Source organism: Babylonia areolata, chromosome 24, assembly GCF_041734735.1.
Source record: "Babylonia areolata isolate BAREFJ2019XMU chromosome 24, ASM4173473v1, whole genome shotgun sequence".
Lineage (NCBI taxonomy): Eukaryota > Metazoa > Mollusca > Gastropoda > Neogastropoda > Buccinidae > Babylonia > Babylonia areolata.
The window spans coordinates 32,640,379-32,654,817 of record NC_134899.1 but is presented as its reverse complement, the minus strand read 5'-3'; the positions used below and the strand labels follow the sequence as shown (position 1 = coordinate 32,654,817).

The 14,439-nt window shown below is 40.7% G+C and overlaps 1 protein-coding gene across 1 annotated transcript in view; it reads right to left on the bottom strand.

The window, feature by feature from the left end:
* Positions 1-821: 821 nt before the first annotated feature.
* Positions 822-14,439, bottom strand: part of LOC143298883 (WD repeat-containing protein 19-like) — a 59,012-nt gene continuing 45,394 nt past the window's right edge. Inside the window, exons 25-32 of the mRNA XM_076611891.1 lie at positions 12,778-12,887; positions 10,752-10,895; positions 8,201-8,297; positions 7,575-7,699; positions 4,614-4,695; positions 2,816-3,090; positions 2,383-2,459; positions 822-1,005 (exon numbers count right to left, since the gene is read on the bottom strand). Coding sequence (XP_076468006.1) covers positions 873-1,005; positions 2,383-2,459; positions 2,816-3,090; positions 4,614-4,695; positions 7,575-7,699; positions 8,201-8,297; positions 10,752-10,895; positions 12,778-12,887 — 1,043 coding nt within the window. The 3' untranslated portion in view covers positions 822-872. The remainder of the gene's footprint in view (positions 1,006-2,382; positions 2,460-2,815; positions 3,091-4,613; positions 4,696-7,574; positions 7,700-8,200; positions 8,298-10,751; positions 10,896-12,777; positions 12,888-14,439) is intronic.

Here is a 14,439-nt window from a genome sequence, read left to right as displayed (position 1 = left end):
TCAGTCTCATGCAAAGAGATCAATATACACTACACTACGCTACATATGCTTAAAAAAATCAAAAGGAATAGTAAACAGATGTGTGACTACGCACAGACTCAATGCATTGGTCAGGCCTTGAGATCATTTTCAACAGGCTGCACTCAACCACTATATCTTTCCATCAACTTCATCATGTAAAGAACAAGTGATCATGTTTAATGTCTTCTTCTTCTTCTCATTCGCAAGAATATTTAATATCTGACATCTAGCATAATATAAACTGACTTTTTCACTCACACATACAACCACTTAACTTTTGTGAGGAATCAGTACATGACAATCTTCACTTCCCTTATGCCTCATAGCAACAACAGGACAAGGATGTTTTGCAAGCCTGCAGATCAGTTGTATCCAGATGAGATATCAAGAGCTACTGAAAACAAACAAAAAAAACTACAATGGGATTGCAGTGATCATGTTTCAGATATGTTCAGATCATAATAACAAATGGAAAAAAAAAAAGATTTGAACTGTAGTGGTCATGTTTCAGTTATGTCCAGATCATATATAGTAACCAATGAAAAAACAAATAAGTGCAATAATCATGTTTAAGATCAAGATCATGACAAACACTAAACACCAGTAAAAAAAAAAAAAAAAGAAAAAGAAAAAAAAAAAAAAAAGAAAAAAAAAGAGAGAGAAGTTAGTACAGCACTGATCATGTGTAAGTTATGTACAGATCATACTAACACCTGGAGAAGTTCAAACCATACAACAATCATTTTCCATGGTGTCCAGAGCTGTCCCCTGGAGAAGTGTCAAACCATACAACGATCATTTTCCATGGTGTCCAGAGCTGTCCCCTGGAGAAGTGTCAAACCATACAACGATCATTTTTCTGAGGTGTCTAAAGCTGTCCCCTCCGGTGGGCGTATGTACTTCTCTGGGTCCGTGACTTTCTGCACTTTGTCCTTGGTGACCTTTTCATTGCACATCGGACAGTTCTCCTCCGTTTCCAGCAGTCTGCCACACACAGGAACAGGGCAGCACATCCAATGATTACATTTTACTATGCCTGGTAGTGATGTTGATTCAAAGGAAATTTTATTCCTAAAATTACGTTTAAGTAACATACTGTGACCCACTAGTGCAGACTACGGCAGGGTCTGATTCCTGTCCTGTGTGAACTACTACCCGCCTATGCAGAGAAAACGAAATTAGCTACGGCCGATAACCTCCCTAAGTAGGTTACCTCCCCTGTGTATCCTGACTTGTGCCCTCTTTTTCCAGCAGCCATCTTGACTCCTGATCCTGTGCTCTTCATACGGCTAAGTACTTTTCCGTATTTTCTGTCTGTCTATCAATTCTTTGGCACTCATGTTTTGTATCTGACAAAGACTCGTATCAGGTCACAAACTTACTGAGCTTGTTTGGCCAATTGAGCTAAAATTATGGCACAATCTCAATCGTAAGAGCCCTCTACCTCGGGTAGGTACAGGTACAAGTACAGGATTTGAGGGCAGAAAATGTTTTGTTAGGTGTCACTAAACAGTTTACAGGTTGAACAGACTTCTACAGAATACAAAAGAAACAGTTTGTGTGTGTATTGTGTGTGTGCATGCATGTGTGTATGTCCACATGCATGCAAGTGTGTGTGCATGCGTGTGCACATGTGCTATGTGAGTGAGCGAGCGAGCGAGTGAGCGAGCAAGTGTGTATGTGTGTGTGACAATAAAAATAATTTCATATAATAATTTCAAATCAGTCTTTTCAGGCCATCTGGCCTATATGGACATGAGAAGTGAAATTTCACATGGTGTAAGCAGCACAATTTCAGCATATATTCATCAAACATTCATTGTTGCATATGGGTTTCAAAGATCTGCAAATGTACTAAGCAATTTTGAAGGCTAGCGACCCACTCAGGTTTGTACATAGCAACTGAACTTGTGTGTGTGTGTGTGTGTGTGTGTGTGTGTGATACTTGTGATGCTTGCATATATGCATGCACAAATATGTGCACCATGTATATGCCTGCACTGTTATCCGTGTCACCCAGTTATTTCACATTCACTCAAGTTGTCTCACTAAGGCCAAACAGATCTGTTTACAAAGTTCCTGTGTCATAAATCTGGTCTGTAAGCTGAAAAACACAATACATCTATACAGACTAAACAAAAACAGAAAAGAAAAAAAGATAATGCTTTATTAAAAACTTGACACACATCCAAACATCATAATTCGCATCCAAACAAACAAAACCAAATAATCCACTCAAACACCCCAGGCAAATGCTAAAGATTCAGCTCAAACACATAAACATCCCAGACAAACACAGATGACTTCACACGGAACATGGATCTGACAAGCACTAGAGAGTGCACAGAAACATAAACAGACCTGACAAACTCAGAGTGGATGGCAGGGAAGTCGCAGCTGGGACATGCAGCCAGATCCTCACGGACAATGTGCCTCCCCTGTGACATGCAGTGCAGTGCAAACCTCAAACACGGTGCTGATCGAGGAGGTGGAGGAAATTTAATGTCCTGTCTCATGAAGGGATGGAGAAGGAAGGGGTCAGGGTGGGGGTGATGCACGTGACACTGCCAGCACACTATAACAGGTGTATAATATGTTGTCTGAGTAAAGAGTTCTTTAAACCAAAGGAAATACATCCGAAAACAAAACAGACTGAAAAGAAGGGGGAAAAAAGCAGATCAGACAAAAACGATAAACTATATCTTTCAAGTCTTATTTCCAACCAAAAAAATCTCTTACGCTCCTTGAGTGTGGGTAGGTGTGCCATGCATGAATTAAAACAGACGACTCTCACCGTAGCCAGACAGTACGGCAGCTGGTTCTTGCACTCAGGACACAGCAGTTCCGTCTCCACTAGCTGAGAGCCACACACAGGGCACGGGGTCATGGGCTCCTCCTCCTCCGCCTTGTCCGGCTTGCGCACGATCATCTCGATCTTCTTCTTGTACTTGGCGTCGATGTTGTTGCGGTACTCGGGCCGCATCAGCATGGCTGCAAAGCTGAAGGAGGAGTTCTTCAGGTTGGCTCGGTGACACTCGATCACTGTGGAGGTCAGGATGGGCACGATGTCTGCACAACATGCAATGCGTTGCACATGCAAGGAACCGTATCCTTTTTTTTTTTTTTTTTAATGATAATAACTACAATAATGAAGATAATAATAATAACATTGTGAATCTATATATGCTTTGCCCTGTGGCTCTAAAGTCCATTTAACAACATAGTTTGAATAACACCAACGAATATGATCATAATTTTTTGTGCAATGCATTGCACACGCAAGGAACTGTGTCTTTTTTTTTTTTAATGATGATAATTCTAATAATAAAGATAATAACAACATTGTGAATTCATATATATGGTTTACCCTGCGGCTCTTAAATGCATTTACGAATATAGTATGAATAAGACCAATGAATACGATCATGAATTTTATTATACCAACTCGCCAAAAATACTACTAAAAAAATGTACATGGCACAAGGAATGCTACTACTACTTTTACTACAAACAATATATGTGTATATACAGAGACAAATCAAATTGCTTTCACACTCATCATTTACACACATGCAACTCTTGTTTCATAAAAAAGAAAAAAAAGAAAAAAAGAAGACAAACTTGAACATGTGACTTTAGAAAGCTAGGGAAACAGTATACCAGAAAAATGTAGGAAGGGCTGTGGCAGGGAGTGGGGTGTGGGGGTAGGGGGTCTACTTTGGAAAGAGGCAGGTTTTTAAGGCCACATTTGAAGGAGGCAAGTGCTGAGATCTGACAAAGAGAAAGACAGAGCTCATTCATATTACAATGTCCAGAGGCAGAGAAACCACTGCAGACTTTTTTGAATCTGGCTATTCGGAAACAGAGTGGATCTGAAGCCAATCATATACAGCAAGATGGGGTGTAGATCAAGGTGAAGGTGGGCACAGAGATAGGAAAGGATAGATTAGTTGATGTGCTTATACCATGTATGGAGTGCTGATCATGTACTTTATTCTGCTGGAGACTGGTAGCCAATCTCTAGATGGACAATAATCAGTTTGCTTGAAGAAAGCATCTATGAAAAATCCCCCACCAGTTTGTTTTGCAATCATTAAAAATGCAAAATTTACGGAGTGAAGCTTACAGATATATCTGTGCAATAATCCAGGAATTAATGGTCAGCCAACATGCTCATCAGTTTGGACATGGCATCAATTATATTGATTTAAAATGTTTGCTGGGATTAAAAAGATCAACAACTGACATAAATATTAAATACACATTTTCATTATTGAAAGGAGACAGGGACAATTAACATCTTGGCAGAACTGCCCTTTTTTTTGAAAACAAAGTAATTAAGATTAAAATACATCTGATGGTAGATTTGTATGTCCTTCATCCAATGGAGAACGAGCAGTTTTCTCAAATATTCATGCTCATGTTTTCATTTATTCATTCATACATGACTAGAACTTCATGTCCAATACTCATCTGCACTGAAATCAATGACATCTTACATCACCAATAAACCATGCAACTCTTTAAATTACAGACAGAAAGAATGAAGAAAGCAAGGTCCATACACTAATCAACAAAGCAGTGAGACTTACGAGATGGAAATTTGCTGATGTTGTTGGCCACACGGATCAGCATTCGGGCCCCTTTTAAGTGATCTCCTTTCTTGACATGGATCTGAAAGATGTAGAAAATATTGTGGCATGTGTACATCAAGGCATCTTGATTATTTAATGTAACCTGCAGTGAGCAGATAGGCAAATACACTTTGCTACGTTGTGTGTAAATGATATTTTTTCTCTCTCATATCCTGAAATATCTTATTAATTATTTTTCTAATTAATTACCAGGTATGTTTTGCATGCATGTTATATATGTAAATATCTCTATTTACAGAGAGGGATATATAGATATATACAGACATAATTTTATATATTTTTATTTCTTAAAAAAAAAAAAATCAATTAATTAATTTTTTAACCAGATATATCAAATATAACTTTCACTCATTCATTTATTTAAAACTGGAGTCCTCACATAAAAAAAAAGTGAAATAAAGACAGGGATTTTTGATTGTCAGAATATTGTAACATGTTTGTCTTCTTTTGCTTTTTGATCAGTCTGTACCATTTGTTAATTTCTGTATCAGTTCCCTTTAACTCACTCGGGACGACAAGTTTTCTCCCTTGCTTTTCCCCACAGACGGCCCATTTGTAAGGGTTAGGAAAAAAATTACAAAAAATACAAAATACTGTGTAAGAAAATGAAACTTTCAGAACTGGTTTATTACGTGTTGAGCTATTACATGTAAAAAAAATCAAATTTCTCATCTTATTTTTACAGTTTTGCCATATGTATAAAATACTGCCAATTTTTCACCCCGAATCACCATACCCATGCTCGCTTTCTGCATTAAATTCGCTTTCTTCTTCATCATCATCCACCTCTTCAATGTCTGACCCTTCAGTTTGTAGCATTTCAAGTACTTCGGCAACCCTAAAACATTGCCGTCACTGCCTTGTTCGCTTCACAACATTCCGAGAAGAGGTCACTTTGCTAATAGGCTGGCACGCGAGCAGACGACCGGTCAGTGACTTTGTCAGCGTGTGTGCGAGACAGGCCACACATCCCATATTAACCAATCATACTGTTCGATTGTGGAGTGACCCAGAATAGCGCACTCTGCTTGGCTAATCACAAAATCACGTGTACAGCGCATGATGGAATTTTACTTTCGGAGAATGCTATTCCATTCCTTCGTCAGAAAACGAATACGTTTTGTGTAGGAATGCGTGAGCATTCCTTCGTCCGGAAAGAGTTAAAACACTATGCAATAATGTGCAAATACAAACACTTTTTCATTGCTTTTCATGCAATTTAGTATAAACATAAATAAATCTTATTTACAAATTTCATTTATGCCATTTAGTGCAAACAGAAACTTTATTCTAAAACATGATTTGATAAGCAAGTTATAACAGAATCAAGAAACTGCAGTCTGAAAATTTATTTTGCTTATTTCTGTATTCGTTCCATGTTACATACTATGCAAACTTGTGCAAATGCAAACTTTATTTATCCTATCTAGTGCAAACACAATCACAATATTAATTTGCAACCTTTACTTTTACATTTAGCGCAAACATAAATCTTATTTCTAAATATGATTAGAAGACCAAGCCATAGCCAGATTCAACATATTCTGAAAACAATGACATGACAACAGAACGTGGTATATGAGTGATGCATTCCGTGTAGAGTGGTGGCCCAGTAGAAAAACAATCAGCTATAGGAAGTGAAAGAATCTGAGCATGTGGGATCGAATGCCAGACTCCCCACCCCCACCCCCCTCCACTACACCTTGAGTTGTGGTCTGGACTCTAATCATTTGGATGAGATGAAAAACCAAGGCAGACGCCTCACCAGCAGCACAACCCAATGTGTTTAGTCAGGCCCTGAGTGCACGCACACACACACACACACACACACACACACATATATATATATACCGTAAAGTTCGGTCTATTGAGTGCACTTGTATATAAGCCGCACCCACTAAATTTTGGAAAAAACTGAACTTTATACATACATAAGCCTCACCTGTTTATAAGCCGCACTTATTTCCGGTACCAGAACACATACTGATACTAAGAAAAGCTGTCGATACTGTGGGTTATGAAATAAACACAAGCGGGAACAACACAAAGAAAAGCAAGCGAAAATACTGCTAGCGCCACAAAAAAATAATAAATAAACACAACGAAAATAAGATCCATAATTTAGGGATAGTCACATTTATTCAACGTCATCCTGCTCACTGAATCCACTAAAATCTTCGTCTTCAGTGTCGCGAGTTGAAGAGAACCAGCACAGCTTCCTCCACCATCTTGTCACTGACTTAGCCTCGCTTTCACTTCATGAACATGAAGGTGGAGGTCGCTGCTGGTTCGTTGCTTGCACTGTCATCTGCTAGGTCAATCGCCTTCAATTTGAAGGCTGCATCACAGGCATAACGTCACGTTTTTGGCATGATGAGGGTGTACGCTTGAGCAGAGTAGAACTGAATGATCTGAAGGTTTTAATGTGTGGATCTGATTTATAAAACGTGTACAGTTAGCAGACTATCCTGAAGCTCATCCAAAAATTCATGGACAGAAATCATGATTTTTGTTGAGTTGAAGGGCAGCTAAGAATAGACGAGAACGTGACACTCCCGGGATCGTTAAAATCTGCAAATAAGCCGCATCATTGTATAAGCTGCAGAGGTTGAAGCTGGGGTAAACATTTGCGGCTTATAGACTGAACTTTATGGCATATATTTGTGTACCTATCAGAGTGGATTTCTTGTACAGAACTCTGTCAGAGGATGGTGTCAAAGGTTCCTCTTCAGTGCACCAAAGTGCATGCTCCACACAGGATCTTGCTTTACCGTCTCATTCGAAGGACTACATGCTCAGTTTGATTTTCCAGTCAAAGTTGAGAGAAAGAGCAAGAACAGGATTTGGACCTACATCCTCATGGAAAAAGTAATAGAACAGAACTCCGGCTCTGCTGACCTTGACAAGGATGTAGCTGTGTAAGAGGAGGAGGCTGGAGGCCATTTCACTGGGCACCTTGATGCGGTTGGCCTTCAGCTCTTGGAACATGCTGAAGAGCACGTCATGGGCACTGCGGTAATTGCCTGAAGGACATAAGACCAACAATGTGTCAGTTAAGTTCTATGTAAACAGACAAAGCTTTAATGGCGCAAACTCAGTTCAGTGCTTGAATCACTGCACTGTCGACATGTGTAAAAAGATGAGCATTGTATGTGCAAAATTCAATTGTAATGCTTTTGTTTATATACATTCATATGTTGCTTTTTGTATACTTTTGTAAATTTAAAAATCAATAGGAAAAAATATTTTAAAGTCAGTTCTGTAGCAACACTTTTAGCAATCAGCACAAGTACAGTATGAACTGAATCAAAAGGAAGACAAATGTGAGAAGCATTACACGTCCCCATTTGATCCACTTTTGTTCATACCAACAGCTAGAGAGTCTGTCACACAGAATGGCAAACAGACAAACACACTTGCACAGAAACACATGTGCTCAAACACACATGCAATGACATTATTGCAGGCCAATCTAATCCACTGTAATTGAGCTTTTAGAGGAAAAACAAAAAGTATAAGTTTACCAGCATTCTGTTCCTCTCTGGCGATGACGATGGCAGTGCGGGCTGCATCAGGGAATCTTTTCAGGGCCATGTACAGTTGGAACAAGTACTTGGCCTCCTGCAAAGCATGTGTTCAGCATTCACTACAGTTAAAGTCTACGTATTAGACTGGTCAGGTCAGAGGTTCTCCTCTGCTACTGGAAACCATGTAACCCAGTATTACCGGCTGCATGTGGGGAATAAACCCAACTGTCGCGGGAAGGTTGTTTATTTGGTTATATTCTTCCTTTTCATATGCCTGTGTTTCCATTTTCCCCAGTGAGCATCTCTAAGTGCGTGAATTTGTTCCCAAATTTCACGTGAGGTCGAGCATGTTCACGTTCTGTGGAGTGGCAGTGGGTCATTCCCCTTGTACGTTTTGTGAGACGCAGAGTAGCTGTGTGTGGGTGGCACCCAGTTGGATGCCCAGTTTGAGTGGAGCCAGAGTTTGGGCCTCCTGGTTGATGAAGACACTCTTGTGTTTGGAGTCTTAGTGACCTGAGTTTGGGTTGTTTGTTTTTGTATTTAACCACGAGGGGAAGAAAAAGTATTCCATGTAAGTACTCAGTTTATTTTCTCAAGTTAAATTTCTGTGTTTACAAATGATGTTTTTGGAAGGAAGGGATGGGGGTTTAGAAAGGAATCCAATGCTTTACTTTTATTTCGTTATCACTTGCTTTCGTGCTTTCTTTCATTCGTGTCATGTTCAGTATTTTTGGTTGTTTTTCCCACATTATACTTAGCGATATATGTCGTAAAAATAGTACAAGAAAAGGGAGTTAGAGCATTGTAATTATCAGTGAATGGAAACAGTTTTTTGTAAGCTTCAATTTAGATTACTCCAAGATTATTTGTTGCTCATAATTGTATTCATATAAATTGTTTCTTAGTATGTGTTGTAATTATAGACCGGAATATAATGCTGGCCTTTTAGGCCTCTATTCAGTTCTCCCTCCCCCAGTCTGCTGGCTGTTCCCTCTCCCGGGTGGGTGAGGGGTGTTTCCAGTGAGAAAAGGATGCAGAGCTGCAGTTGACTGTGGACTCCCTCAAGTTTCCCCTGTGTTCACCTTTTCCTTCCGTCCGATTCTCCCTTCCCCAGTCTGCGGGCGGTTCTCACTCCCTGTTCAGCGAGACGTAACTCCGTTGGAAGGTGGACGCAGAGCTGTCATCATCTGGCAAGACCCCAAATTACCCCTTGTTACCCCTTTCCCTCCATCTACATTCCTACCCCTTTTGCCCCAACTTCAGAGTGTTTGAGCTCCTTGGTGGCGCTTAGAACGTTCAGGAAGAAGAGGACACTTCAATAGCCGCCAAGGTGTAGCACAGGTTGTCTGAGTAATCAGACCCGAGACTCGGAACGGCTGGGTGGTGGTGGTTGTTGTGTGGGTGGCCGTTTATTGCTGTCATATTGAACTTTATTCCCTTTTCAACAGTTTGGTTTTTTTTTGTATTAGCATAGAAATTAAAATAAAAACTTATCGATTTTAACTCCTTTGTTCCTGATGTCCTCTGTGTGAGAGGACAGGCCCTTTCCTAACAAGTAGGGCACGACACCAACAAAAAAAATAAAATCTGGAGAGGGATGAGCACCACAAGAATTGACTTGCCCAAGACATGCCATGTCATAGGAACTGTTGAAGAAGGGAGGAGGGGAAGACCAATGAAACAACAGAATGGAAAAAAAAAAAAATTCACAGAGAGCCAGGCTTTGAAATGCAACCAACAGACCTGGAGGAATCTGGTGAACAGTTCATTCTGTCCATCGCCTCAGTGACTCTTCACAGAGATGAGGGAAAGGACGAGAAAAAGAAGAAGAGAAGAAGAAGACGAAGACGGTCTACTGGTAACTGTAAGTGGTATCCCAGAGGTCTGAGTGCCTACACAGAATGTGGTATCTTGCACCCCTGGTTCAACCGATACATAGAGGCAGGGCAGGAACTGTTTTCTGCTCTCTCTGTTGTATATCAAGGAGTGAATTGGTTGCTAACCTTCCGGTTTAAATAACGATCCAAGGTCCAAAATGCAGCATTCTCTTTGTGCATGTAAAGAACCAATTACAACAGTCTGTGTGGCATTTCCATGTGACAGAAAGATTCAGACATGCGCACATGCTTACAGCATTACCTACAGGAATTAAACTTGGGGAAAAAAAAGTCACTAGTAATGTAGTTAATAAACAACGCTTGTCTTGCTACAAAACAAGAATAACATGAAAACCAGAGATTTCATGAGGTATTTAGTAGCATCAGGAATGTCAGTTGCAGGATAAACAAAAATCAGGAACAAGACTAAAACAGCATTATTTTTACGAGTCAAAAGAGATATGAGAGGCATTCAATCATTGAACAGAAATCTGATATTGTTCTTATTTCAGCTTACTCAAAAATTATAATAAAATACATTTACTTTTATTTTTCCAACACCGTTTTTACTAAATCTTTCACACAGACACACACATACACACAGACCACACACACACAAATCATACACACACACACACACACACAGAGTAATTCAAAGACAGCTCAGCTACCTTAGGACTTCCATCTGCATCCCCCATGAGGAACTCGATGAGCTGTGCAGTCAGAGAATCGTCGTTGGCTCGGCCCACAGTTTCAATGGCCAGCTCTATGGCCTGACTGTCCCCTGGACTACAGCGCATCAGGTGCTTCATGGCCTGTAAGGGTGTTGTATTGTATTGTTGCTTTCTTGTCTTAATTTTTTTTTTTTTTTTAATGAGCAAATATTGAGAATACAAGACATTGCAACACCAGGAATACTTCAAGTATGCACGGATAACATCAAGAGTGCATCATGAAAACATGGATAACACCAATTACATAACAAAACTTACATAATCATCTACTAATATGTTGTGTTAAGCATCCTGCGGAATTAAAGTCATGAGTGAAAGTGTATGTTTTTGTTTCTAACTGGCTGAATCTCGCTGTGTACTACAGCTACAAATAAAGGCACATTCATCATCATACAAATCAAATATGATACTATGTGTTGCACTGCAAAGAGATGGAATATACTATTGTTCCCATTCACTAGTATTGTATTGTATTGTATCATATTGTGTGGTACTGTATTGTGTTGCATTGTTTCCAACTGCATTGCATTGCATTGTATTCTCAAGGCCTGACTAAGCGCACTGGCTTACACTGCTGAGCAGGCATCTGCTTAGCAGATGTGGTGTACCGTATATGGATTTATCTGAACGCAGTGACACCTCCTTCAGTAACTGAATTGAACTGCATTGTATTGTATTATAACAACAACAGTGCTTCAATTCAGAATGGACTTCTCCTATCTCTTAGGACCGACTGACCCATGTTCAACTGCTGTTCACATGGAACCCTTCTCCACTTCAGTCTTCGATGTTCTCGTTTGAATATTCACCTTTTTTTTTTCTCCCCTCAAGGCCTGACTAAGCGCATTGGGTTACGCTGCTGGTCAGGCATCTGCTTGGCAGATGTGGTGTAGCGTATATGGATTTGTCCGAACACAGTGACGCCTCCTTGAGCTACTGAAACTGAAACTGTATTGTATTGTAAATGTATTACATTTTGCCACAACAGATTTCTCTTGTGTGAAGACTGGGCTGCTTTTCCCAGGGAGAGCATGTTGCTTCAGTGCAGTGCCATCCTCTTCTCTTTTTTTTTGGTTGTTGTCTGCCTGTCAGTGTATTTTTTTCCTTTTCAAGATGGCTTTGTCTTTACAATTTTGGCAGGGACAACCCTTTTGTTGCCATAGGTTCTTTTATGTGGGCTAAGTACATGCTGCATAGGGGTCCTCAGTTTCTGTCTCATCTAAATAACCAGCGTTCAGTCCACCACTCAAAGTGTAGTGGAGGGGGACAAAACACTGGTGTGTGGCTGTACATCACTCCGCCACAAAAACTCCCCCCCCCCCCCCTTTTCCCCCCTCCAACCTTTAGAATGACAATCCATATGTCCTTCATTCACTGAACTTTGACCCTCAAAGTGTTGAGCTTCAATGTCCTTCACTCACTGACCCTTCATCTTCAGAACGACCCCACTGTCCTCATTCACTCACTGACTTTTCACCTTCAGAACTACCCCGCTGTCCTTAACTCACTCACTGACCTTTCACCTTCAGAACGACCCCACTGTCCTCATTCACTCACTGACTTTTCACCTTCAGAACTACCCCGCTGTCCTTAACTCACTCACTGACCTTTCACCTTCAGAATGACCCCACTGTCCTTCACTCTCTCACTGACCCTTCACCTTCAGAATGACTCCTCTGTCATTCACTCACTGACCCTTTACCTTTTTTTTTTTTTTTTGTGCGCAGACTTTCTTGGGTCGACCACCATTTTATTTTGTATATATATATAAATTCATTATGTCAATTCAGAAATCCCTTTACTTTCAGAACAACCCCACTGTCCTTCACTCACTGACCCTTCACCTTCAGAACGACCCCACTGTCCTTCACTCACTGACCCTTCACCTTCAGAACGACCCCACTGTCCTTCACTCACTGACCCTTCACCTTCAGAATGACCCCACTGTCCTTCACTCACTGACCCTTGGGTACTGTTCGCTCAGCAGGAAGAACTTGCCCGCCAGCAGTGGACGCTTCTCATTCTCAAAGTGAACTGCAATGCTCTGGTAGTCCTCTGTAGTGGCGTCAGAACCTGTCAATGACACAGTGCCAACAGTTACATCTTGTGTGTGTGTACAAATATTACTGCTGTCACTGTGTACTTCTCAACTGTGTGTGTGTGTGTGTGTGTGTGTGTGTGTATTTGTGTTATGTATATATGTACATTTGTTTGTTTCTTCTGGCTGTGTTCGTCTATTTGTTTTTAGATTTGTTGTTTGTGTTTTACATCTTTGTGTGAATGCGTTTGTTGAAAATTCAGTCAGCATGCATACCGTTTCTACCTCTTTGTGAACTGTGGCCCATAGCGTTTGTACATTTCTAGTTTCTTTTTTTTCTTTCTTTGGACCAAAAAAAAAATGTTAGAATATTTCATTTGTACGCAAAGTAACCTGCTTATCCATTTGTGGTTTCTTCAGTTTTGTTACAATGAGACTGCAATTGTGCTTTGATGTAAAATGTAAAGCTGGAAGATGACAATGTTCTTTGCAAGGGAAAAACAGCAACAACAACAACAAAAGAAAGGAAAAAAACACAAAAAACAACAACCCACAAATCTACTTTGGCATATTTCAGTGCAACACAAGTGTATGGTATATCATGTTATGTTATGTTACTGATCTGTACTGTATTATATTTTGTCAAAACATATTTCTCTGTGTAAAATCTGGGTTGCTCTCCCCAGGAAGAGCACTTGCCATAGTGCAGCGCCACTGCCATCTTTTTTCTGCCTGCAAGTATATTTGTTTTTCTATCAAAGTTGGTTCTTTTTTTGTTCATAATTGAATTTTGCCTGTGACAAATTTTTGTTAATGTTAGAGGACAGTTAGTGTCACCGAACTGCTGCAGACACTGGGGCGGGAAACCATGGAACGGTGCAGGATGAGAGCCAGATTGGTCATGCTATTTAAGATCAGCAGGGGCATGACCAAAGTCAAGTGCCCACACCTCCACCAGCAACAACAATGGACCAGAAGAGCTCACACCAGAACACTTGACAGAATCCCCTGTAGAGCGGACATCAGGCTGAATGCCTTCTTTCCAAAAACAATCCATGATTGGAATGCCCTGCCCCAGGAGACTGTTGATGCCTCAACTCTTGCCACCTTCGTTAAGAAGGTGGCACTATGCTGATTCACTGCCACTTGATTTTTTTTTTTTTTTAAACCGGAACCCACCACCACAAAATGCCAACAATGGTCAACTAGTTGACCCTGGGCATCATTCGGAAGAAGTTATGTGGGTTCTTTAGCGTGCGCAAAAAATGTCATGTCTGCACCCACCAGCGCTCGCCAGTGCCCACTGTCCCTGACCGAAAAACGCCCCCAGGAGTGTCGCCGACTGGCCTACATCGCTCTTGTCCGATCAATGCTGGAGTACGGCGCAATAGTATGGGATCCATACCTGAAGAAGGATATTGATTGGCTGGAGCAAGTACAACAGCAAGCAGCTCGCTTCATCAAAAAAGACTACAGGTCTAGAGAAAAAGCTGTGTTGACAAAATGCTCCATGAGCTGGGCCTCCCACCCTTGCAAGAACGTAGGAAACAACAATGGCTCACCACCCTCTACAAAATCAGCCATGGG